The sequence below is a fragment of the Sapajus apella genome, unplaced genomic scaffold, assembly GCF_009761245.1.
Source record: "Sapajus apella isolate SASKATOON/1434 unplaced genomic scaffold, GSC_monkey_1.0 scaffold106, whole genome shotgun sequence".
NCBI lineage: Eukaryota > Metazoa > Chordata > Mammalia > Primates > Cebidae > Sapajus > Sapajus apella.
This window is the reverse complement of record NW_022437046.1, coordinates 5545503-5572189: the sequence shown is the minus strand read 5'-3', so window position 1 is coordinate 5572189 and position 26687 is coordinate 5545503. Positions and strand designations below refer to the sequence as shown.

General features: G+C 51.5%; 1 protein-coding gene across 5 annotated transcripts; it reads right to left on the bottom strand.

The window, feature by feature from the left end:
- Window positions 1–3691: 3691 nt before the first annotated feature.
- Window positions 3692–18684, bottom strand: TSKU (tsukushi, small leucine rich proteoglycan). 5 transcript variants are annotated; one of them, XM_032259137.1, is made up of 4 exons: window positions 18525–18623; window positions 14537–14665; window positions 13617–13778; window positions 3692–6234 (listed from the first exon to the last, which is right to left on the bottom strand). In XM_032259137.1, the coding sequence occupies exons 2-4, from the start codon at window positions 14646–14648 to the stop codon at window positions 5159–5161; spliced, it is 1350 nt and encodes a 449-aa protein (XP_032115028.1). In that variant the 5' UTR covers window positions 14649–14665; window positions 18525–18623; the 3' UTR covers window positions 3692–5158. The 5 variants fall into 5 exon arrangements, 4 of the variants coding, with proteins under 4 accessions (XP_032115028.1, XP_032115027.1, XP_032115029.1 ...); XM_032259136.1 differs by lacking the exon at window positions 18525–18623 and adding an exon at window positions 14945–18415; XM_032259138.1 differs by lacking the exons at window positions 13617–13778; window positions 18525–18623 and adding an exon at window positions 14945–18415.
- Between the last annotated feature and the right edge of the window lie 8003 nt (window positions 18685–26687).

The following is a 26687-nucleotide window of genomic DNA, read 5'->3' as shown; positions in this document are numbered from 1 at the left end:
CTGTGACTGCCAGGCCTGGGGAAACAGTGGCAAACCTGCCTCAGGAAAGGGATGTGAGGACATTTCCTAAGCACTGTGTCTTTAAGACTGTTGGGCCAGAAGGCGGCTGTGTGGCTGGGCGGTGTGGAAATGTACCGGGGCACAGGGCAGGACGTCTTTTTCAACAAATTCCTAAACGTAACAACTTCCATGATATCACCCGCTGGGAGCTGACGGCCACCGAAGGAACCCTGCTTGAGAATATTTTGAGCCACAGAAGGCTTATAAGTTTGACTAAAAGAAGAATGTTCAAAAGAAAGAGAAACAGTATGATTTCTATGAACATTATCACACACAGGGCACTGCTCTAAGGGTTGTAGGTGCCTTGGCTTATTTTCCACAGTTGCCCTGTGAGGTAGCTACTAGGCCTCCATTTACAGATGTGGAGCTGAGGCTGAACAAGGCGCTGAGCGGCTCACCCCGGGACACCCAGCTGCCAGTGGCAGGACTGGGCTTGAGCCCAGGCAGCCTCCCTTTGAAGCCTATGCCTTGGCTGCGAGTTACACTGCCCTAAGGAGTCCCTGCCTCAGGCCCTCACCTGATTAGGGAACCTGGCCTTTTTCAGCCAAAAGCAGGGCTCTTAGCCTTTCTTGGCCTGAGCAGGAGGGCTGGCACTTCCATTCATCACTTCGCTTTGAAAAAGTTGCTGTTTCTTTAACTCAGCGAATTAGAAAATTGTTCCTGAGTTGCTACTTCTGGTATCAGATCAGTTTCTCTTTTTCTGTGTCTTCCTGTATCATATATATAATTATTTCTGTGTCTTCCTGTATCACTTATATAATTATTAACATATTACATGTACATGTGTGCATACATCAAGAAACATGGCAGGGCACAGTGGTTCACTCATGTAATCCCAACACTTTGAAAGGCTGAGGTGAGAGGATTTCTTGAGCTCAGGAGTTCAAGACCAGCCTGGGCAACAAAACGAGACCCTGTCTCCTAAAAATTAAAAAATTAACTGAGCACAGTGATGCATGCCTATAGTCCCAGCTATTGGGAGGCTGAGGCAGGAGGCTTGCTTGTGCATGGGAGATTGGCTACAGTGAGCTATGATCACGCCACTGCATTCTAGCCTGGGTGACAGAATGAGACAAGAAGAAAGAAGGAAAGAAGGAAGGAAGGAAAGAAGGAGGGTAGAAAGGAAGGAAGGAAAGAGAACGAAAGAAGGAAGGAAAGAAAGAGGAGGGAGGGAGGGAGGGAAGGAAAAGAAAAAAGAAACATAAATGTGTTTGTACCTCCAAGCAGAGTAGTTTGACTATTTAATGGATATGCGAAAGAAAATAATAAATAACTTTGAGAATTAAAAAATAAACACAGGAGGAATTTCCCTCCAAGCTCCACAAACACAATAATCCTTGTAGACAGAACCACTAGTACTTAAATAAATAAAGAGAAGAATAAACACAGGGCATGTGACTTAACTGGATAGACATTTGCTGCCGTTAGAAGCTGAGCTATGGACTGACATTGGGTATTGATGCACAGAGCAAGTATAATTGCAATTAGCTACTAGTGAACACTGGGCATTGACAATATACAGTGGACATTACTTCCAAAAGACGTTTTCCCTTTGTGGATGTTGGTCATTGGTGGAGGCTGTTATTCATAAACATTAGATATCAACCGACATTTGCATCCTGCTGAACGTTAGCCAACAAGGAACACTCAACATTGATGGGCAAGGTCCTATTAGCCTATGGGCAGTGTGGGGGAGAGGGAGGTCAGGGTGAGGCCCGGGTCCCACAGTCCGGCTTGTTCTCACCTCCCCCACATTCCCTGGGACTGGAGAGGCTTCAGATGCAGGTAGGGCTCACGGTACTTTCACCCAATGAGCCAGTGTCTTCCTAAGTCCCCGCATGCGCTTGCGGAAGGAGTCCTTGCGGGAGCGCAGTGAACAAAAGGCCTTAAAGACAGGGCCAAAGCGTGCGGAAGGCTGCGAAGGCCGAGGGCGCCTCCTCGGGAATGAGCTCTGGGGCAGCTCACCTCCGCCCGAGGTCAGCTTCCTCCTCTGCAAAACGGGGCAGGGTGAAGACCCAGTGAAAGCACAGGCGCGGATGCCACCAAGCTGCGTGGGCTCGTCCTTCCCGGTGGGGAACCTGCACCCGCAGCCCCGGCCTCCCGCCAGCCAGGAGAGCGGAAACCCCAACCGGCCTCGGCGACCCGGGATTCCGCGCGGCCCCCCTCTCCCAGTGCAGAGGCTCCCGGCCCGCAGCGCCACCTCGTGGTCGCGTATGGCCAGACACCCCGGGTCCCAGCGGAGCCGGTAGCCAGGCGCGGCTGGAGGCCAAAGTGGGCTTCGCTGTTTGCTTCCTGCGGCCAGTCCCTCCCTGCCCGCCAGACTACCCTCGCCCTGCCCGACTCCGCCCTCCAGGAACCCTGACGCCCCGGGTGAGGACCTTCGAATCTTACGCAATCACGAAAATTAGTGCAAAGAATCCGTTTTGGAATTCACAGAAAAGAGTTGAAACCTTGGATTCATCACTAACCAATTGTGTGATTTTGGCTAGTTCACTTTACCTCTCTGAGCCTGGAAAATAGGGATGAAAATATCTCCCTCAAGGCCCGCCCGATGGCTCATGCCTGTACTTCCAGCACTTTGGGAGGCTGAGGCAGGAGGATCACTTGGGCTCAAGAATTCAAGACCAAGAGCAAGAGCAACCTGGGCAACATAATTTAAAAATTAAAAAATTAACTGGGCATGGTGGTGCCTCTAGTCCCAGCTACTCGGGAGGCTAAGGTGGGAAGATGGCTTGGGCTGGGAGGTTGAGGCTGCAGTGAGCCAAGATTGTGCCACTACACTCCAGCCTCCAGCCTGGGGGACAGAGCTAGACCCTATCAAAAAAAAAAAAGAAAGAAAGAAAGAAAAAGGAAGAAATGAAAGAAAGAGAAACAGAAAATAGAAACTCTCTCCCTCCCCAGGACTGTATGAAGAAGAAACGAGCATTCCTAGAGAACCGAGTTACTGTGCATGGCACAAGATGGCCGCCTGGAAGTGCTGACCTCCCTCTCCCTGACACCGCCCAGGGCCACCCTGAGCTCTTTTCCACCTTGAGTGCTGGGTGCCAGCCTAGGTTGATACTTCTCCCTGGGGAGGCCTGATTACAAAATGGGCAAGCTCCCCACCAGTGCCTATGGCCTGAATGTTCTGGGCACAGAGGAGGTATCAGGAAAAGCCTGTCGTGGGTGATGACAGCAGACATTCCCTGTGGACTGGCCAGTTAGGAGGAGGAACTTGGTGACAGCGGTGCCACCCAGATGAGCTCCAAGTGTGATCTGTCAGAGGAAGTGTGCAGACAGGAGCTGGGGAACCATAGCAGCTGAAATGTCAGGGAGGGAAGGAGGCTGAGAGACAGGGGTGAGGGCCAGGGCAAGGCCCCATGCTAACGCCTGAGCAAGAGAACAGGGGTGCAAGGGCCTGCCTGGCAAGCTCATGGCTATGGCTGGAGTGGGGGGGGCAGGAACAGTGGCACAGGGTGGGGGGAGATGAAAGAGGTGAGCAGGATGCAGGAACTCCCTCCCTTATCTCACCTTACTCCCCAAATCCTGAGATTATCAGACTTTTCGGGGAAGCTGCCCAGGGCAGGGCCTCACCTGATTCATCTTTGTGGTCCCAGAGCCCGGCCCAGGGATTGCCAGTGGACATTAGTTGAGTGAAGCAAAGAACTCTTTATAGTATTTATTAAGTCAAGGACCAGTCAGACAGATGCTGGGCTAGGCAGGTGGGAGAAGACAGAGCTCACTGCCCTGTGGGGTCTCTGTGGGGCCAGCCCCTGATGCCCACGAGGCTACTGATGCCCAGCTTCCCCCAACACCACCAACACAGGCCCAGGACGATATTACAAAAGTGAACAAATGCAACCTTTTTCTTCTTTTACAAATGACATGTCTCCATCTCCTGCCAGCAGGGGTGGGGGATGCGGGTTGAAAGTGACAGTCCATTAAAAAGGCAACAACTTTTATAAAATGAAGACTAAGCAAAGAGCCCAGGGCTGGGAAGCTGAGATGCTACCCTGGGAGTAGAGAACATGGGTGGGGGAGACCCTGCCTCCTTTCACGGCATTCCTGGGAGGGTAAGAAGGGCTGTCGCCAGTGGGGACTGAATCCAGGAGGCCCGTCAGAGCTCCTGGCCAGGTACTTTCCGGAACTGCGGCAGCTCCTTGGGGGAGCATCTCGAGGATACTCGGGAAAACGGGTAGGTTTCCAGTCTGGATGCTGGGGGACCCCAACCCAGGGTGAGAAACTGGCTAGGCTGGATCTGATGTGCCCTAAGCTACCAGAGGCACCAAAGGAGAGTGACTTAGCCCATGCCACACAGCTGGTCGCCAGGCCCAGAATCCCACTGGTGGGGCTCTTGCCTGTCCTGCTGCTGCTACTCCTGGGCTAATGGGGAAAGGGCAAGGGCAGCAAGAGGAGCCCAGGTGAGGAGGGGAGGGCTTATTAGAGGAGACAAGAAAGTGCAATGGGCTGGGACTGGGAGGAAGGAGGCTGTGCTCCAGTCATGCCACTGCCCCATAAGAACTCATATTAGACTTTTTCCTTCTCGAGGCCTCAGTTTCCCCATCTGTCACATGAGGAGGGTGGACTTGATTCTTTGCAATTTCTTCTACCATAAGGTTCCAGGGAAATAGAAAAGGATGAAGTGGGCCTCATGAGGGGCCCATGGCAAAGAAAGGGCTGTGTCAGAAAAGAAACTCATGCCCCTGAGTGACCGGGCCATGGGCCCAAGGGGACACTCAGCCCAGTGGACCTGAACTCTGCCCTGCAGTGGGGGGTCTTACCCACCCTCTGCCTGTCGAGGGTCAGGCTGGCCCAGGCATGAGGGAAGGCACTTGGGGGATAAGTGAGGAAGGGAAGCAGGAGGGGACCAGAGTCTGGTTTGGCATTGAAGTCCCTCTGCTCATGGTTTGGGGGAGCAACGTAGACAAAGGGGCGAGACTTTGTTCCTGGGTGTGAGTCCCAGGTCCAAAGTCTCTCCTCGGTCCATGACTCCTGCGCTGACGCCACCACATAGGCCTGTGGGCTCCCCACTTGTGTCGGCACATTGAACTTAAGTTACTCTGGACCTGAGGCAGCCCAGGACAGCAGTCTGTTACGTGGCCCCAGGCCACACCATTCGTCACAAGATGTTGGGGCCCTTGGCAGCAGATTCCCGGGTGTCTACGCAGTGCAAGGTCACCTTGGGGCTGGAGCCAGGCCTCCGGGGGTAGGCACCCTCCCGTACCACGCGCCGGCACCGCACATCCTGGCTCACACTGATGCTCTGCAGTGCCGGGAGGCGGAGGAGCAACGCCTCAGGCAGGGGGACCAGGTTTGTATCCGAAAGGTCCAGCTCCTGGAGGGAGCCCAGGCCTGAGAACACATCAGCTCCTGCCCAGTTGAGCTTGGGGTTGCCTGACAGGTCCAGGACCTGCAGGCCTGGAAGCTCCTGGAAGCCATAGGGCGCCAACTCGGGGAGCCCCTGCAGGCTGGCCAGAGACAGGTGTGTAAGGCCTGCCAGCCCCGCAAAGGCACCCGGACCAAGGACAGCCAGAGGGTTCCCATCCAGGCTCAGGTAGCGCAGGGGCAAGTCTCGGAGGTTGGGTACTGCATGGAGCTGGTTCCAGGACAGGTTCAGGCTCTGAATGGTAGGCATGGGCAGGCCGGCACTCCTGGGGTGGGGCACGAGGCGGTGAATGAGGTTGTGGGAGAGGTCCACATGTAATGCCCGGCCCTGACTGTGGGTCGTGAAGGCGGACACTGAGACCTCCCGGAGCCAGTTGTGGCTAAGGTTCACGTCGCTCAGGGGTGAGCTGGTGAAGCTCTCAGCTGGCAGGGCCGTCAGGCCATTGTGGCTGAGGTCCAGTGACTCCAGGTAGCGAAGGCGGGAGAAGGCAGTGGGTGAGATGCTGGTGAGCAGGTTGTGGCTGAGATCCAGGCCAGCCAGCGTCGTGTAGCCCGGCCCCGCCAACACTGACTCGTTCACCATCTCCAGCCGGTTAGAGGACAGGTCCAGGTGGGCTGTGTCCAGAGGAATGGGCACCGGCACGATGTGGGGGCCCAGGCCGCTGCAATCCACCCGAGTCAGGCTGAAGCTGTCGAAAAGGCCGAAGGTCTCCACCTCGCACTGGCACCCGGGAAAGCATGGCCGTGTTGTCTGGGCCCTACTCACGGCCAGCAGCAGCAGCAGCAGCAGGGGCCACGGCATGGTGGGGGCTAGAAAGAGAGCCACAAATGAGGACTGAATGCACCAGAAAGTCTAAACCCACCTTACAGGACATGAGCCCAGACATGAGCTCAGTCTAGATACCGCTGGAAGATGTCACAGTCCCTGACCTCCTGGAATGCTTCCTGAACACTCCTCCCCAGAGTTCCTAGTCCCCATGCCTCTCTGGCCTCTGCCTCTCCATCTGGTAATGAGAGTGAGGCCAGGTGGTGAATTTTCAACTAGAAGCAGCAGATGAAGGCAGGCCTGGTCTGGCTGAAGTGAGGAGGACCTACAGCCCTCTACTTCTGCCCACTATCCCTGCCTAGGGTGTTAGGAACCCAGTATGAAACCCACTGGTCTAGATGGTTTTTCAGGCTGGCCTCTCCAGCTCTGATAGTCCAGAGTCTCTGGGTTGGTTTGGACCCAGGCCCCGGGGGAGAAGCTTGTCCACAGGGCTGAGGGTAGGGTGTGCCCAGGTGCCCGTTGTCTGCTGAGCAAGTGTTATGCATCGGCCGCTGTTCTGGCTGCCCCACAGCACGGTTGCATCTGACCCTCACAACCACCTTGCCAGGCAGAAAATTCTCTCTTTGTTTTACCAAGAGGGACTGGGCCTTGGGTTAAGATACTTTTGCACAGCCACACAGCCAAGTGGAGTGGCACTCAAGGGGATACTGACAGAGAAAGCATGACCCACTGCTGTGGTCTGGCCAGGGCTAAGCCAGGCCTGAGACCCACACTCCAGCCTTCAAGACCAAGGCTCTCTCCCTGCAATGGGGCCTGCAGTGACTGCCCCCTTGCACCCCTACTCCACCGGCCCCATCCCCCTAGCCTGTTGTCCAGAGGCAGGATCTTCCCTTCTCATCGGGCACCCTGGTGTCCAACCTGGGTATCTAGACTCCCAGATGGGTTCTGGGGACACGTGTCCCGAGCCCCTTTCCCCCTTACCTTGCCCCTTGCCCACAGATTAAGCTACGACACCTCTTTGGTGCTTCCTTTAACCTTAGGCAGGCAGTTAGGCTGTTTCTCTCATTATGCAGATGAAGAAACAGAGGATCAGAGAGAAAAAGGGCTTTACCCCAAACTAGTAAAATGCAGGGCAGGAATGGGACCCAGGCCTGGCACACTCCAATTCCTCTATTCACATGTGTTGCCTCCAGCGGGACTGGAAAAGTAGCTGGTGGAGAGGCCGGAGGGGCTTTTCCCACTGGCACATGCTATGGCGTGAGCCATTTTCCCTCCCCAGATCTGTCTCCCTCTGTACAATTAAAATGGTGGCTGCCACAGATGCCAGGAACTACATACATGTTGTCACATCTAATGATCACGCCACCCACAGCTGTTGGATTCAAAGGCTGTGTTCACGTCCACTGTAGTTGCTGGAATGGTTGTGCTCAGTGGTGCCAGCATGAGGACAAGTTGGGCAGTGGGAGTGTCTAAGTGGACCAATTGGATAGTCTGTGGTGACTGCTGCCCTGCAAGGCATCCTGCAGCCTGGGAAACAGAAGGCACTAAGCTTCCTTCCAGCAGGGCTCTTCATCTGGGTGGCCCCGCTCTGGGCCCCCTGGCCTGCCCATCCCTCCCTCTGGCCTTCAGGAAGCGGGTGGGAGAGGGGGAGGAGATGGGCCAGGGACCTGCCCACCTTCCACACTGGAGGGTGGGTGGGGAGGGAGTAGCAGGATTGTATTACCAGCCCTGCATGAAACTTTAAAGGGCTAGCCACTTGATCTGCACTCTGGCTTTGCCCAGGGGCAGGGAAAAGTGGGGCTCTTCTCCCCTGCTCCCCTCCCCATGTGGGCCCCTCCTCTTCCACCCCTTTCTTTTGTAGCGGCCAATTTGAGGATTAAATCCAGCCCAGGTGCATCCTGGGCATGGTCCCAGCTGAGGCAGGACAGAGTGTTCCAATGTCTGGAACCAAAAGGAAAATATTAAGTTGCTTCAGGCCCCCTTTGTTCCCCTGGGTGAGTTCCTCACCGCAGGGCTCATTACCACCAAAAGCCCCACCTCCCTTGCTAAGCTGATCTGCTCATACCCACCCTTCCTGGGGTTTAAACAAATACCACAAAGGCCCCGAGATTACCCTTTGATTCCCAGAGGTGATTATACAAGGGGTCTGTGAAATGCCAAATGGCCTCTTATGAGATCCCACTTATGTAACCAGCAGCTCAAACACAGCCCAAATGCCGACCTGCCAGAGGGGACCTCTTGCTGCCCCTTTTAGGCCTCAGCCTCATCCTCTGCACTACAGGGTGGCAATTTCAACCCTGCCCTCTTCACCTAAGTTGATTAGCCCTCACTGCAAACTGTGAAGGGCTGTGCACATGTACAGGGCAGTCATCACCAAGTGGCCAGAAGATGCGGAACTGAGGCAATGGTAGTAAAGAGGCAGGAGCTACCTAGGTAACTGCCTGCAGATGCTCCCAGGGCACTGGACTAGACTCCCTGCTCAGCTCTGTACAGTGTACACCTCTCCCAGGGTCCCTGCTCTGTGCTGGGCCAGGGCTGGGCATTCGCAGTGGGAAGTGCCGACAGTGACAGTCAGGGCTAGCCCTCAATCTCTGCTAGTGCTGGACACACATGCTTTCATTCAGTCCGCACAGTCACTCTGTGAGCCAGCAGTCTCATCCCCATTTGACAGCAGAGGAACTGAGGGTTGGAAAAGGAAGGTGGCTGACCATCCTTAGCAGGAGTGACTTGTTAACACTGTGCAATTCTGGAAAGTTGTATTAGTCTGCTTTCACGCTGCTGATAAAGACATACCCAAGACTGGGCAATTTACAAAAGAAAGAGGTTTCATTGGACTTAACAGTTCCACATGGCTGGGAAAAGTCTAACAATCATGGCAGAGGGCAAAAGACATTTCTTACATGGCGGCAGCAAGAAAGAATGAAGAGGAAGCAAAAGAAACCCCTGATAAACCCATCCAATCTTGTGAGACTTACTCACTATCATGAGAATAGCTTGAGAAAGACCGGCCCCCTATGGTTCAATTACCTCCCACTGGGCCCTTCCAACAGCACGTGGGAATTCTGGGAGATGCAATTCTAGTTGAGATTTGGGTGGGGGCAGAGTCAAACCATATCATTCCACACATGTTCCCTCCCAAATCTCATGTCCTCACATTTCAAAACCAATCATGCCTTCCCAACAGTCCCCCAAGTCTTAACTCATTTCAGCATTAACCCAAAGTCCACAGTCCAATGTCTCATCTGAGACAAGTCCCTTCTGCCTATGAGCCTGTAAAATCAAAAGCAAGTTAGTTACTTCCTAGATACAATGGGGGTACAGGCATTGGGTAAATAAATACAGGCGTTCCAAATGGAAGAAATTAGCCAAAACAAAGGGGCTACAGGCCCCAGCAAGTCCAAAATCCAGCAGGGCAGCCCAATCTTAAAGTTCTAAAATGATCTCCTTTGACTCCATGTCTCGCACCTGGGTCACGCTGATGCAAGAGGTGGGTTCCCATGGTCTTGGGCAGCTCTGCCCCCGTGACTTTGCAGGGTACAGCCTCCCTCCTGGCTGCTTTCACGGGCTGGTGTTAGGTGTCTGCAGCTTTTCCAGGCACAGGGTGTGAGCTGTTGGTGGATCTGCCATTCTGGGGTCTGGATGATGGTCCTCTTTTTCTCACAGCTCCACTAGGCAGTGTCCCAATAAGGACTCTGACCCCACATATCCCTTCTGCAGTGCCCTAGCAGAGGTTCTCCATGAGGGCCCCGCCCCTGCAGCAAACTTTTGCCTGGGCATCCAGGCATTTCCATGCATCTTCTGAAATCTAGGCAGAGGTTCCTAAACCTCAATTCTTGACTTCTGTGCACCCACAGGCTCAACACCACATGAAAGCTGCCAAGTGGTATTGAGCTTTGGTTTGGGTTTGGTAAAATGAACAAAAGCTACACTTTGGATTTTGTAAAATGAACAATTATTCCCTTCTGTGGATGCTCAGAGATTGGGTCACCTGCCCAGGGCCACTGAATGATGGTTCTGGAACCTGCCAAGGCTTGGGGCTTCCACTCTCTGAAGCTATGGCCTGAGCTGTACCTTGGCCCCTTTTAGTCATGGCTGGAATATCTGGGATGCAGGACACCAAGTCCCTAGGCTGCGTGCAGCATTGAGACCCTGGGCCAGGCCCATGAAACCATTTTTTCCTCCTACGCCTCCAGGCCTGTGATGAGAAGGACTGCCCTGAAGAACTCTGACATGCCCTGGAGACATTTTCTCCCATTGTCTTGGGAATTAACATTCAGCTCCATGTGACTTATGCAAATTCCTGCAGCTGGCTTAAATGTTTCCTCAGAAAACTTGACTTTCTTTTCTAACGCATCATCAAGCTGCATATTTCCCAAACTTTTATGCTCTGCTTCCCTTATAAAACGGAATGCTTTTAACAGCACCCAGGTCACATCTTGAATGCTTTGCTGCTTAGAAATTTCTTCCACCAGATACCCTAAATCATCTCTCTCAAGTTCAAAGTTCCGTAAATCTCTAGGGCAGAGGAAAATTGCTGACAGTCTCTTTGGTAAAACATAACAAGAGTCACCTTTGTTCCAGTTCCCAAAAAGTTCGTCATTTCCATCTGAGACCACCTCAGCCTGGACTTTATTGTCCATATTGCTGTCAGCATTTTGGGCAAAGCCATTTGACAAATCTCTAGGAAGTTCCAAACTTTCCCACATTTTCCTATCTTCTTCTGAGCCCTTCAAACTGTTTCAACCTCTGCCTGTTACCCAGTTCCAAAGTTGATTCCAGATTTTCAGGTATCTTTTCAGCAACACCCACTCTACTGGTACCAATTTACTGTATTAGTTCATTTTCATGCTACTGATAAAGACATACCTGAGACTGGGCAATAAACAATAGAAAGATTTAATTGGACTTAACAGTTCTACGTGGTTGGAGAAGATCTCACAATCATGGTGGAGGACAAAAGGTATTTCTTAAATGGCGGTGGCAGGAGAGAATGAGGAGGAAGCAAAAGCTTCCTCCATTCAATTACCTCCCACTGGGTCCCTCCCACAACACATGGGAATTCTGGGAGACACAACTCAAGCTGAGATTGGGTGGGGGCACAGCCAATCCATATCAGATGTCATGGGGAGTTAAAATGGAGTTAACAATCCCTTCCTCAAGGAGTTGCGGCAAGAGCTAGAGATCACTCGTGTGAAATGCCTAGCACAGCTCCAGGACACTAACAGATGTGCAGCCAATGGTAGACGAAGCCCCCCCAGACACAGTCACCCACTACCTCCCTCCCCACACTCTGGATCACTGACAGGGAGGTGACAGTGCAACTGTGCATGGTGACGAGAGAAGTCCTACAGGACTGTCAGGAGCCCTAGGTCTCAGTGCCTGCTCTGCCATGGACTGTCCTCATCTCATCTCTGGACAAGTCTCTTCCCCTTTCTGTACCTCAGTTTCTCCAGCTTCACAGTAAGAGGTTCAGTTTAGATAATCCAACTCCAGAGTTGCAGGATTTTAAAGTTTAACAAAAGCATGGACTAAATTTCTACTAAGTATATTCAAAGCACTAGGCTAGGCCAGGGGGGAGTGAGTGTGGGGGGCAGGGGGGTTGGGATAGATAATAGGGTCCCTGTCCTCATGGGGCTTACAGACCAGCAATGAGAACAGAAGGCCAACTTAAAACAAGATCACTAACACCAGCTTTGGACCCAGGAGACTGGGGCTCTAGTCCCAGAGCTGCCACTATCTGTGTGACCTTCCCTGTTTTCTTTATTTCTTTGAGCCTTGGTTATCTGATCTGTGTAACAGTATTCACACTGCCTCCCTCTGGAACCTGTACTGTAGCTACCCCCAGGAGAAACAGAAACGAAGACAGGTAGCCACCAAAGAAGGCTGAGGGAGAAAGGGATCTTTGGACCAAGATTCAATACTTTTTTCCAAACCCTGACCTGAAGGTAAAAGATAACCACTGATTGACCAGATTATATAACACAAGAACAGGAAAACAAGGGCTTAGAAACTGCATCCATAGTGGTTTGGGGGATATACTATAAGGCCTTCCAGTGCAGGGACCATGAATCATGCATTGTTGGGCCCACAGGGCCAGGTCCACAGTGACTCTAGGTTTGCTGATGGCCTGCAAGGTCAAAGAGTAAATGGTATGGCCTCAACCGGCTCCAGGGAGGTCTCCCCAGGTGACACCATACACACTGCTATGAGACACCTCTCACACAGCTTTGGCCACATCACTCCCCTTATCAGAAACCTCTTGGGTTCTGCTTTTTACCCACAGAAATCAAGTTCTCCCATGCATGAGGCACCTGCAAGCTGTCACCACTGTCTTCTCCCCTTCCCACCTGTCCCCAGCCCCCTTTCGAGATTTGAAACTCTCCTTGATAGCCAGAATGGGAACAGCCTTCACTTTAATGGACTCTGAACAACTCTCAGCCTCTGCTAACACATCTCCAAACTTGGAGAATTCCAGGGCCTGAGACTGGAAGGCCCCTTAGGAATCATGGGCAATTGGGGCCCAGAGAGTGACAGTGACAGCACGGAATGGCAGTGATAGCAAGGAACGGCAGAGCAGGGCCCAGGACCTGGGACCTGATGCCTCACATGACTGCCAGAACTGCATGCATCCATCCCGCCTACCCCTGGCCTGCTCCCAGTAGAACAAAGCCTGTTCTGTCCACTTGGGCCCCGGGCCACCCTCGCTCCTGGCCTCTCACCCCACAGGCTACCCACAGGCCTCCTTCAGTAAATTCTCTGCCGTGAGTTACCTGCTGTTTGCCTACTTGATGTGTGAGCAGCTTGGGGCAGTGGCCTGCCTACTTCACCTCTGTGTTCTTTCCCCCACCTGGGATCAGGGCCAGGCCTAGAGGGTGCATGGAGGAAGAGCAGGATGAACGGGTCAACTGCAAGACCCAGACCAGGTGTGAACCTAGCTCTGTACCTACTAGCTTTGGGTAAGTATGTGACCTGCTCCGAGGGTCCTCAACAGGGCTAAGAACACAGGGTTGTTGAAAGGAGTAAATGACAGAATGGCAAAGATTCCATTCACTATCTGCCATACTAGTACTCAACGTGTGGCAGACAGTGACAGTGATTTGCTAAGCCTTCTGAAGGCAGTCGTCATGTGATTCTTCATGTTCCTCCCCACTCAAGTTCCCAGTGCAGCGCCAGGAGCACAGCAGGTCCAAGACTGCCTGTGCTAACATTCTCCAGGCACTTCCCTGGTGTCTGCTGGTAAAGCTTTGAACTCTCTTCTCCAAGGAGAGCTTTCTGGGTGTTGGGTTCAAGCTTGAATCCACCTGGGCCCAGCTGTCTGCCCCTGGTGCTGCACTACGGCATCTCTGGTCTGTAACATCTTGCAGCTCCCTCTGCCACCCTCGACAACTTCCACAGGGCGCTGTTGGCACAGGGCCCCAGAACCCACCTAACACCAGCCTTTGTCTCAACCAGCTGTTCCTCAACGCCACGCAGCCTCTCACCCCACTTCCCTCAGTCATGAGCTCACTCAGCTCACTCAGGCTGATGCCAAGGAAATCCCCAGGTGGACGGTTCAGAAACGTCCTGCCCTCCAACCACCTTGTCAGCTCTGGAAACGTGAGGCAGAAAGAATTTCAAGGCCAGACTCCTGGAGCCCCAAGGGCCGGCTCTTGCAACAGACCCACTAATGCAGCACATCTGGACAAACACAGCAGCCTACCATGTGCTCTCCGCCAGCATCTCACTTCTGCCTCACCATGGCCTTGACTCTGGGGATTACGTCCCTTCTTTGCAGACAAGGAAATGGATGTTATTCAGCTGGGAAGGAGAGGACCCAGGACTCAACCCCAGATGTCTTAGCTCCAAATCCACTCTGCCTTAACTTACAAATGAGTACACGAGCAAGACAGCTTAGACCTGGTCATGCTGGACTGTACTTACATGTTTACTTGTCTGACCTACTGTGGGCAGGGATGGGATTAGGTACCGTTTTATGCCCTTGGAGCTAAGCGCCGAGCCTGGTACAGAGCAGACACCCTGTAAAGATGCACCAGGCACCTAGAATACTGCCACCCCACCAAAGGACACCTCTCACCCTCTCCCTTGCTTCCTCAACTACCATCTGTTTAGTCACCCTGCAGGATCAGCAGGTTAGATGGCATCGTATCTACTTTACAGCTGTGTAAAGAAGCCCAGAGGTTTGTAAGCCCAGAGCTGTGTCAAGAAGCCCAGAGAGGTTCTGTGATCCATCCAGAGTTACATAGCCAGAGAGGACTGGGGCTGGACCCAGGACCCAGGTATTCTGACATTCAGTACCTGGCCTCCTCCATAACATGATCCCAGGGATCTGTAAGCCTAGCAACTTACCCCAGGAGGATAATCTATGGGGAGATGGGCAAGGTTCCCAATATGATTTTCTCATTCCAATGCCTTCTTCCTGAAGATTTTCAAGTTCCCAACAACCTGAGGCAGCGTACATGGACACAGGAAGAGGCGCTATGGGGCAAAGGACAGGAGTTTTGTAGCTAGGCAGTCTGGGTTCCAACTCTACAGGGCCTTCACTGCTGAGGCTTGCCTGTGCCCTCACCCCTCTGAGTCCTCATTTGTAACATGGAGATAATCCTAGTGCTGGTCCCAATGGGTCGCAGTGATGATTACATGAGGCAAAGTGAAGACCTAGACCCAGCCTGGCACACACTGGTATTCACTGAATGTTGGTTCCTGTCCCCAGTGGGTGATTTCAGGGACCAGAGGGAAAAAAAGGAGCTGTGATACCCACAAATCCTGAGGCAAGGCAGGGGCTGAAGATGGAGAGGATTCCACAATTCATCCCAGAGGCCTTGGATCCTCTCTCCTGCACCAACCAGGGTCCCAGTGTGGCTAACAAGGTGCTGACCAGCCACTCCCAAAAGACTAAGAAGGGTTAGCTGGAAAGGTCACAGAGGTCAGAGCAGGCAGAAGCTGCTGTGTTACCTGTGACAGAACGAGGGCTGAGCATGAAATCTGCAGCTCCCCCTGGGCAGGTGGGGTCACTGTCTTCCCTCTCCCTCATCCCTAAGCTGGGCAGTCCTCCACCTGTCCAGGTCGGGCTCAGGAGGCCTGCTGCAACAGCCTCACCCCTGGCCCTGCCTCCAACTGCCAGCCATGCTGGGTACCAGAATGCACTTCCCAACAGAAGACTGGAACCCTACCACAGCTCCTTCTTTAAACCCATCCCACAGAGACAGCTTTCTAGTCCAGAGGCCTGACTCTTCTAGAGCCACCTGCCTTTTTGCACAGGCTGTTCCCTCTGATGAAAACAAAGATACCCTCTGTCTACCAGCAAACTCTCGCATGTTTGATTAAAAAAGCCACCTCTTCTGTGAGGTTTTCCCAGTCCAATCTGCCCCTCATCCAGGAAAGGCCACCCACACTGTGAGCTCCCATGGCTCTTGGGCTGCCCCTGTCAAGGTACTGGCCCACTTCTGTGGCCATTTATGTATCTGTGTCTACCTCCTTGCCTGCATGAGGCCTGGCCACATGAAGGGGAGAAGTCAGATCAATGAAATGTCATGGACAGAAGCGTCCTTCTGCTTTGTGGGAAACATAACAATTGGTGCAATCTTGCAGGATGCTTAGGGCTCTGCCCACTGGTGAAATCAGGTTTAGGACCAGAGTCAAAGCTGTCCCTGCCTTCTATTGTTCGTGCAATCCAACGAATGTTGGCACAATGTAACACACACTACAAACCACTTTTCATTTATTTGCACATGTAATTCATTATCTTATTTAATGCACCAGATCAGTGAAGCAGGAATTACTATCCTCACATTTTAAGTAAATTACTTGTCCCAGGCCACAGAGGTAGGAAGCAGCAGAGTGAGTGTAAAATCCAGGTCCTTTTGACTCTAAGAGGCTGGAGCACTCAGCCTCTAGATTGGTCTCAGCCTCCAGCACCACCCACAAGCCAGAGAAGGGTTTCATAAATCACCAACCCCACCCTGCTGGGCCTGTTTAAACCCTCCAGGAGCTCTCCATTGCCTACAGGCTCAAATATAGCTTCTCAGCCTGGCATTCAAGGCCTTGGTGATTTGGCCTCTGCCTTCCTTCCCAGCCTCAAGTTCAATTCCAATTCACCACCCTCAAGACCTTGCATCTGACAATCCACCATGCTGACCACCTATGCTGTTTTCATGCATAGGTCCTGCAAATGCTGCTCCTCTTGTGGGAGACGCTTCCTGTCTCCCCTGTGTACCACTGACTTCAAAACCGTGAGCAGGAGTAACCTCCGGTCAGGCCCCTCCATCTGCGATTATTCCCACAGAACCTCTCTTAGGACTTGTTTCCACCAGGGGACTTTCAGGGAGGACCCAGCCCTCTTTAGGAATTATCCTTAGTGCCCAAGCCAGCTTTGCTCTTCAAAAGGATGCAAGAACTCTTAAGTGCATCCCCTGTGTTGACCCAGGAGTTATGATTAAGAAGAAATCTAATTTGGACTCTACCATCCACAAACTGTCATTTAAAAGGTAAGAGGAGAAAAGGTCAACCCCCTCCCTTCACTCCATTTTTGACTCATTTATTAGCTTTTGTCTTTCAACCTGATGCTGGAGGAAGGGTAAGTGGAAGGCTGGTGGTCGATGGCCCTTGCAGCTTTCCTGGGAAGCAAAGTAGTGCCTCGGAATAGGTCAGGTCAGAATGGGGGTGTAGGTTAAACATCAAAGTGTTTCTAGGTTCTGGGATCTGAAGCAGTCAGCAGAACAGGAGAGGCTATTAATACCTCCCCTACCAGAAGGGAAACTGAGGCCAGAGAGGGAAAGGAAAATGCCCACGGCTTTTGCTTTCCCAGGTTAGCGGCCTGTGCCCTCCCATCATGTCTGCAGCATCCGACAAAGTTCTAGGTTAAAGACTGGAGTGAGCGGTGGGGAAGAGGGTGTTTAGGGTTATCTCTGCGACTTAGGCTCAAAAGTTCAGTAGGCTCCTGACGCTCTCCGCCCCTCCTTTCCCGTCAGTCCGGCGCTGCAAGTCTAGACTTATCCGAAGGGCAGAGCGCACAAGGATGAAAAAAGGATCGAAGGTCCTGAGTCACCTCCTCGACGACCCTAGCGTGGGCGGGTGCTGCTCTCCGCCCGGCTCCAGCAGCGTTGGTAATTCCCATCGCACACCCCGAGCCGTGAGGGAGTTCTGGCCCTGTCAGTACCAGAGTGACCGCGCCTCTGCAAAGCTGAGCAACTTGCCAGCGCCGTGCAGTGGGCCAGTGGCCGTCCCAGTTGAAACCTAAGTGTGCAAGGCTCCCACTGTCCCCAGCTCCCACTGCGAGCCGAAGCCGCGGGCATGCCCAGATCTGGACTGGCGGTTGCCCTCTCACCTACCACGTCAAAGGGCTGGTCCCCCTACTCTGGGGGTGGGCTGCAAACGGAGAGCGGGTCTCAAAGCGGGGCCGGTCTCCCCAACTAACAGACATATCTCTCTGGGTCACACTCTTTCCAAGAAGCGCAGGGAGGGCAGCGCCAGCCGCCCAGTCCCTTCCTCTCTTCAACCCCGAGCCCGGGACCCCATCGCTCACCTCCTCCTTCCCGCGGGGATCTGCGGGGGAGTCCGCACTCTCTGCCCAGCCCCGGCCTGGCCCGGCCCGGCCCGGCCAGTCCCCAGGCGCTGCCGATCCCTGGACCACCAATCCCATTGCAGCCCCTCGCGGTCGTGGGACCTCAGGAGGGAGAGGGGGAGGGGGAGGACGAGGGAAGGCCTGCCTGCGCCCCCGGCCGAGCTGCGGTGGGGAGGACGGGGGCTGTTGCCCGAGGAACCGGGAGAAAAGTTTGGAGCCAAGTCAGGGGCCCGGGTGGACAGCGGGGTAGCGGGGAGGTGGGGGCGGCGTCAGCCTCTCGGCGCGCACACCCTCCGCGGACACCCAGCCCAGACACGTCGGCAGGCACCGACCACGTACGCGGACACAAGGGATGCGCCCACTGACACCCTCAGCCAAACGCAGACCCGCAAACGTGGACACGGGTGCCGAGCAGCCACGCAAAGCCACGGACACACAAAGGCACCGGCAGCGGCGCGTCCCCGACCGCAAATCCACAAAGACCCACAAACGTGAGATGCACGTGTCCGCACAAAGACCCCAGGGGCGCCGGCCCGCGCGCCCACCGCCCGGGAGCGGAGCCTTTGTCTCCCGAACGCCCTCTCCCCTGGGTCGGCGTTCCCCGCTCCCGCCCAGCCCCAGGCGTCCGGCGAAAGTTGAGGGGCCTCGGCGGGACCCAGCCCCGCCCCTGCGCTCGGCGCCCCCGCCCGCTAAAGGGGCGGCGAGGACGAGGTCGAGGCTCGGGACCTTCGCCCACAGCGCGGACTCCCGCGCCGCCGGGGGACCCGCACCCACCTGGAAGCCGGCGCCGCCACCGCCTCGGCACGCTCACCCCGGCGGCCCGGCCGCGGGCCCTCAGGCCGGCGCTTTTCTCCGCTCGGCGCGGCCCGCCCCCTGGTCCCCGCCCGCAGCCGGGCTCCCCCCCTGCCCGGGCGCCGGGTGGCGGCCAGGGCCGGCCGCGGGGCGGCTCAGGGAATGTCGCCAAAGTGCCAGCCTCTCTCAGAGCGCGCCCCGCCCGCGGAGCCCGCGCGGAGCCCGGGTTCCACCCTAGGGAGCGTCTCAAAAGTGCGTAGCTCCCGCCCCCTCCAGTCGGCTTTGCTCGCAGCTTCCTGCATCCCGGATCCTTGCCCCCTCCCCCTGCGCGCCCCAGCAATCTAAGCAGATGGCCGCACGGTCGGAACATCTGGAAGTCGCCGGAGTACATGTGTGTGGAGAAAGAGAGGGAATTAGTTGCTAGTAAGAAAGAGATTGGGTGGGTGGGTGAGGGTTTCCTCTTTGCTTGTTCACCGCCCCTCCTCATTTTTTTTTTTTTTTTTTTTTTTAAAGAATGAAAGAGGTTCAGGGACGACAGTGAGCCAGAAACCAAGAATCTGAAGCAGAGAAAGGCTTGGTGAAAGACGAATCCACGGAGAAGAGAGAGCCCGGCTCAGGCAGAAAGGCTGGCAGGAGAGGAGAGAGAAAGTCAACAGATCTGAGTTTTTCTTTTATGGAGCGAACCATTGACTTCTGGTTAGAGTTCTAAGAAGGGAAACTGGCGAGTGAGTAGGCAGCAGATTCAGTCTATTCCCCCTGCTGCAGCTCCTCGGTTCTAACCCCTCTTTATGCTAAAAAGGGCAGGAAAGCATCCAAGACACTTTAAAAGGAGGGTTTGCAGGAGAAATGACCTGGTGGATGCATTCCCTAGGAGGAGAGAGTTGGGTGGGTGTGTGGCTTCCAGTCTACACACCCAGACAATACCTACCTTGGGAGGGGCAGTTCACAGGTGGAGGAGTTCATAGAGGCTTTGGTCTTGGGCCCTGGACCTCCCTGGAGCTTCTCCAAGACTTCGGAGAGGGCCCCAGGGTGCAGAGATTGGGCAGTGTCACCCTCTGCAGTGGCTCGGACTTGTCAACACACCCCGTCTGTTTGGTTTTTCTTTCCTTATTACTTTTTTTTATTCATAGAAAAAAAGGAGTTGCTTGGGTCTGTGTGTGCATGCACATTTGTGTACCTTGGGAAGAAGGAAAACACTAGGGAGATGGTGAGGTAGGAGTAGAGGCCATTACCCCAGGCCTCAGGGCAGCAAAATCAAATCTGCTGCCCAGAAAACAAACTGGTCTTGCAGGTCCTCCCTGCACTCAGAGCCATTTTATGGTCTTGGAAATGCCCTTGGGCTGAGACCTGTGAACCCTGCCAGTTAGGGAGGTGCAGAGAAAAGGCTGGGAGTCTGGTCTATTATGCTTGGAGGCAGGGAGAGCTCCCCTCCCTCCTCTCCATTCATCGTCCTCTCCTGATTAGAATCCCAGCTTCCACAACTAGGAGGCCTGCTGTGATCATCTAGCTCAGACTCCTCATGAGTCTTTGAGATAGCACCATGGGCCATTTGGCATCCAGTGTCTTCCTCACTGTTGGGCTTAAAAGGGCTGCAGGGACTCCACTCCACACCCTCTGGGGCCCATAGGGAGGAGCCAGACCCCTCCCATTTCCCACTCTCCCATTCCCTCCCCTCTCTAAAGGTCCCCCTTCCCCCACCCTTGATGGAAGAGAGACCTGCAATCAGCATCCGGTGAGGGCCAAGCTTGGACAGGATTCATGTTCCAGCCCTGTTACTTACCAGCTCTGGGTAACTTTAGGCAAGTTACCTAACCTCTCTGAGACTCAGTTTCTGCAACTATAGAAGAGGTTGTTGTGAGGAATAAACAAGGTAATTTAGGTGAAGCATTATTCTGGCTCACAGGAAGCTTCTTTGTGCGGCTGCTAAAGGTCTTCCATCAGGGATTGGGTAGAAGTTAGAAAGCCCAGCAGGCTTGGGAGGGGAGGGTGCCTGGGAATGACCTCCAGACTCTCTGGCTTGTCTAGCTTGTATTCTTGCTGCTTCCACCCCTCCCATAGGGGGACATTCTTTTGAAGGAATGGCATCCCCACCTTGCTCTGGAGGAAGGATTTCCATCCTCCGCTCCATGTGGAATTGTTTAGTGAGTCTCAAGTTCAGCATCTGAGACCTGGAGGTGAAAGGACCCATTTCCTGGGAACTCAGGGATGCTAACTCCCACTGCATTGTGTGTGCAGGGTCTAGCCAGCGGGCTGGAGGCTCCAGCCCTCACATTTAACATAAAAGTGATCAACAACCCTTCACACTTTGGCTGATAGCTGGCGGCAGTTTCTGAAGACTTCCACATTCATCATTTCCCTTGATCTCCCCTTAGGGGAAGGTGGCCCTCCGTGCTTCAGCTGGGGGATCTCCATGAACTTTACCCCACTGTGCCTTCAGCTGAGAATCTCTGTGCCTCTAGACTTTCTTCTCCTGCCTGCTTCCCACATTCTAGCAAGAGTGCCCTTTCTAAACTGCAAATCTGCAAAATGGATCATGACATTTGCCTGCTTAAAGCCTTTCAATGGCAACAGCTAAACGGTTGGCATGGCATTCCAAGCCTATGTGATATGCCCCCACCTCACCTTAACTCTCCAGCATCAGTTCTGGCCACCCCTCTTACACATCCCAAGCTGTAGCCCCTAGTCACCTAGAAATAAGGGAAGGGAGGTGGACCGTCTCCATTCATCAAGTCTGTTCAGTGTCCTTGCCCCAGGAAGCCCTCTCACTGGCAAATTTGGCCCCTCTGTCTATGATGTTGCCATGCCCTTTGTATATAAGCACCATCATTTTCACCATTCTCTTCCCCTTCTTGTGATCATCTTGGCCACTGTGACATGTCAGGGACTGTGCTGGATACTTTTAAGATCATGATGTCATCCAAACAACCACACCAGAGGGATAGTGGTGAGGCCCAGAAAGGGCAAGAGATCTGTCTGGGGTTACATAGCAAGTTCTCTGCAGAGCTAGAACAACAGTTAGGGCTCCAGTGCTCTTTCTCTTGCCTTATAATCTCCACAAAGAGCAGAGGTGGTATAGCAGAAAGGCCTGGGAATCTAAGGATCCCAGGTGCAAATTGTTACTCTATCCCTGGCTAGCTATGGACTTTGGGTAAGTCATTTCCTCCCCTAAGCCTCAGTTTCCTTACCTGTAAAATAAGCCCTACCTCCCAGGGATATTGGGGTGATCAAATGAATTAGTACAGGTGCAAATGTGTTATAAGCTGTAGGGTGCAGTATGCTTTTATTTATTTATCTAGAGAAGAAGTCTTACTCTGTCACCCAGGCTGGAGCACAGTGGTGCAATCATAGTTCACTGCTGCCTTGAATTCCTGGGCTCGAGGCATCCTCCTACCTCAGCCTCCTGAGTAGCTGGGACTACAGGCACACCACCACTGTGCTTTGATAATTTTTAAATTATTTGTAGAGACGGGGGTCTTAGCATCTTGCCCAGGCTGATCTCGAACTCTTGGGCTCAAGCAGTCCTCCTGCCTTGGCCTCCCAAAGTGCTGGGATTACACAGTGTCTGGCTGTGGTGTGATTTTAATTGACTTACCTGAATAGCCATACTGCGGCTGGAGGTGATCTGTGGAAGATCTCTTTTCTTGAAGTGCTCTTGAGTGGAGGTCAAAAGACACTATTCGTCCTTTCGTTTTGAGAAAGGTCCCATTTCCCATGTTTTGAGAAAGGTCTTTCATTTTCTGTCCATTATAGCTGTCAAGCCCTGTCCAGAAAACCCTTCAGATCCAATGTATCTCCTTGAGCCTCCAGGATCTCTATTTATCTTGCTGCATTTTCTTCTTTTCAACTGTCAGAAGCTGGCAGGTCTTAAGTTAATAGAGCATCAGGACCATGTGTGGAAATAGCAGAAAAGAAGAGCTGGAAGAAAAAGGATGAGTCTCCGCCCCCACCCCCTGAACCTGACTCTGTAGATGTGGCATGTGGCAGGTTATTTTTCTAAAAGTTCCTCTGGTGATTCTGATATTGGTACAAGGACTTTGGGACAGGACAGAATACCTTGGAGTTGGAAGACTTTCCACACATGTTCTCATTAAACCCCTGAGCAGGCTTCTTAGGTGGTTGAATTTCCCCTCCACTTTACAGATGTAGAAACTGAGCTCAGAAGTGACTTATCCAGGATTGCAGCTGGGGCTGAAAACTGGTGCACGGACAGAACTCCAGCCATTCCTCTGCAGGGTGGAATTTTGTGCCTGGGCTTTGCTGGTGTCTCAGCAGTCAATGCATGACAGACGCTTCTCCCATCCTGCCAAATCAAATGCTTCCCTAAATATTTCTCTCCCACTCTTCCACCTCCATGCTTTTTCCCCTGCCTGGGATGCTTTTCTCAGTTCAATCTAGCAGCTGCAGTTTTCGCTGTCCTCCAAGCCCTGCCACCCAAGCCCTGCCACCCTGAACAAAGACATTTCCATTTCCCGCAGGTTCTCTTCCTTTGAGCCTAGAAACGCTTGGTCTGTGCCTCAGTACAGCTGTCTCTTCAGCCCTGCCTCCTGCCTCAGCCTGATGCTCCAACATCCCCAGCTGTTGTGGTTTCCTGTGGCTTCTGGCAGTTCCTTACCACCTCTGGGTCTTTGCTTTTCTTTGCGCCCACAGAAGTGCCCCTTGCCCTGCCCCATCTCTTATTATTCAAAATTCAGCTCAGGTATCGCTTCTTCCAGGAGGCCTTCCCTGACCTCCCCAACCCATAATTCTACTATTAGGGTCCTTCCTCTGTGATGCCAGGGAATACTGAGGATACCTCTGTAATGAACAAGATTGTTCATTTGTTCACCCATTCATTTATTATAGCAAGGTGCAGACTTTGGAGCCAAACCTCAGGTTTGAATCCTGGCTTCAAAGTGGGCAAGTTCTTAACCGTCCCCCACCCCCCCCAATCTTGGCTTACTGTCTGTAAAATGAGGAAAACTATAGTCCCTACATCAAATGTTGCTATAAGGATTAAATGAATTATCTGTATAGCATGTGTATAACACTGCCTGGAATGTAGTAACACAGTGCTATGTCAGTATTTGATGAATGTTGGCTACTTCTCTTATAATTTACAACATAGGAAAAATGTTTGTAAAGCTGGACAGAGAAGAGGATTCTGGGTAGATGGCAGAGTAGAAAGCATCAGGAATCCATCTTCCCACCTAGACAACAATTGCACTGGCAGAATCTGCCTGATGTAACTGTTTTGGAGCACTGAAGTCTATTGAAGGCATGAAACTTCCAAGGGAAGTCTGGGACAGTAAGTTGTGCTTGATTTCAGTCAATTTCAGCTGTTAACATGAAAGCAGTTACAGCCCCGTGTTAAGCAATTGTGTGTTTTCCAGCAGCAACCTGCACACAGCTTGTGAGAGCCAGGGTGGACAAAAAGGACCCTGTAATGAATACTGGGTATCTGAGCTCTGATCACTGATTGTTGCTTCTAATCAAAGAAATACAGACACAGAAGCAGGTGGCCATTGTTGTTGCATCTCCCCTGTTGTTGCAAGACTGTCCTCCTCCGCTGAAGGGACTGCCGAAGGATTTAAAGGGCTTGTGCCCTTCCCTCTCCTTTATTTTTCTCTGTTTCCCCTTTGGGAGCCAGATATTAAAAACTAGAACATTTAAAAGCAACTGTATATACAGGAAAAGTTAGAAAGTGACCACATATGTTAAGGGAAAAATGTTCAGGCTCAGAGAAGACTCCAGAAGATCTTGAGTTTACACTGCAAGCTGACGTTTGACAGAGACAGTCCACAATATCAACAGAAAAACAGTAACAGTTTATACCTCAAGCTGATCCTGAGCACAGAAACAGCCTACAACATCCATAGATAAACAATAACAAAACCCAGCAAACTCTAGGGAAACAAGAGAATTGGATTTCCAGAGCTACCACATCATTAGAGTCAGATGTTCAGTTTTCAACACAAAGCATACACAGAAACAGGAAACTGTGGCCCATTAAAAGGAAAACAAATAAATAAACAGAAACTGTCCCTGAAAAAGACCTGACAACAGATCTGCTAGAAAAAGATTTCAAAACAACTCTTTTAAATATACTAAAAAAACTGAAAGAAGATGTAGATAAAGTCAAGAAAATGATGTATGAACAAAATGGATCAAAAAAGAGAGAGAAAACCTAAAAAGAAACCAAATAGAAATTCTGGAACCATAAAGAACAATAACTGAAATGAAAAGTTTACTAGAGGGATTCAGGCAGATTTGAGGAAGCAAAAGAAAGGATCCACAATTTGAAGATAGGGTAATAAAAATGGTCGAGTTTAAGGAACATAAAGAAAAAAGATTGAAGAAACATGAACAGAACCTAAGGAACCTTTGGGATACCATCAAATGGACCAAAATACACATTGCAGGAGTCTTAGAAGAAGAGAAAGAAAGGAGCAGGGAGAATATTTGAAGAAATAATGGCTGAAAATATCTGAAATTAGATGAAAGATGTAAATATCCAAGAAACTCAGCAAACTCCAAGTCAAATAAACTCAGACTCATGCTGAGACTCATTATAACCAAACTGTCAAAAGCCAAAGACTCAGAATCTTGAAAGCAGCAAGAGAGAAGTGACTTATCATATACAAGTGATCCTCAAAAAGACCATCAGCAGATTTCTCATCAGAAATTTTGGAGGCCAGAAGACAGTGGGATGATATGGTTAGAAGAAAAACCTGTCAATCAAGAATCCTATATTTGGCAAAACCATCCTTTAAAAGTGAGGAAGAAATTAAGACATTCCCAGATAAACAAAAGATGAAAGACTTTACCACAAGACCTCTTCTGCAATAACTACTTAAGGGAGTCCTGCAGGTGAAATAAAAGGACACTAGACAGGGACCCAAAGACATTTGAAGAAATGAAGTTCTCAATAAAGATAAATATGTGGGTAATTACAAAAGCCAGTATTATTGTAACACTGGTTTATAACTTCACTTTTTGTTTTCTACATAATTTCAGAGGGTAATTATTTAAAAGAATTATTAGTTTGTGGTTTTGGGCACATGATGAATAAAGATATAATTCTGTGACAACAACAACCAAAAGGTGTGGGGATAGAATTGTTAAAGAAACAGAATTTGTGGGCTGGGCACAGTGGCTCACGCCTCTAATCCCAGCACTTTGGGAGGCTGAGATGGGAGGATCGCTTGAGGTCAGGATTTAAATACCAGTCTGGTCAATATAGTGAGATCCTGTCTCTAAAAAATAAAATAAACAGAGTTTGTGTATGTTATTGAAGTTGGTATAGATTCAAATTAGAGTGTTATAACTTTAGGATGTTAACTATAATCCCCATGTTAACAATGACGAAAAAGCTATGGAATATATAGAAGGAAATGAGAAAAGAATTGAAATGTCTTATTACAAAAAACAAAACAAAACACAAAAGAGGACACTGTTGGAGAAAGTATACAAAACTTCTATGGGCCAGGCGCAGTGGCTCATGCCTGTAACCCCAGCACTTTGGGAGGCCAAGGCGAGTAGATCACCTAAGGTCAGGAGTTCAAACTAAAAACACAATTAACCAGGAGTTGTGGCAGGCACCTGTAATCCCAGCTACTAGGGAGGCTGAAGCAGGAGAATCGCTTGAACCCAGGAGGTAGAGGTTGCAGTGAGCTGAGATCATGCCACTGCACTCCAGCCTGGGCAACAAGAGCAAAACTCCATCTCAAAAAAACAAAACAAAACAACAACAACAACAATAAAACCTCTATAAGGCATACAGAAGACAAACAGCAAATAATAGAAGCAAATGCCTCCTTATCGGTAATTACTTCAATTGTAAATGAACTAAACCTTCTAATCAAGACAGAGATAGGCAGAATGGATAAAAGTGAGCAATTCAGCTATCTTCTCTGCAAGAGACATTTTAGATACTTGTAAGAACACAAATAGATTGAAAGTGAAAAGATGGAAAAATATATTTCAAGCAAATAGTAACCAAAAGAGAGCAGAACTGACTGTATTAATATCAGACAAAATAGACTTTACACAAAGTTTGCAAGAGACAAAGAAGGACATTATATAAGAGGTTCAGCTGGGTGCAGCGACTCATGCCCGTAATCCCAACACTTTGGGAGGCCAAGGCAGGTGGATTGCTTTGAGCTCAGG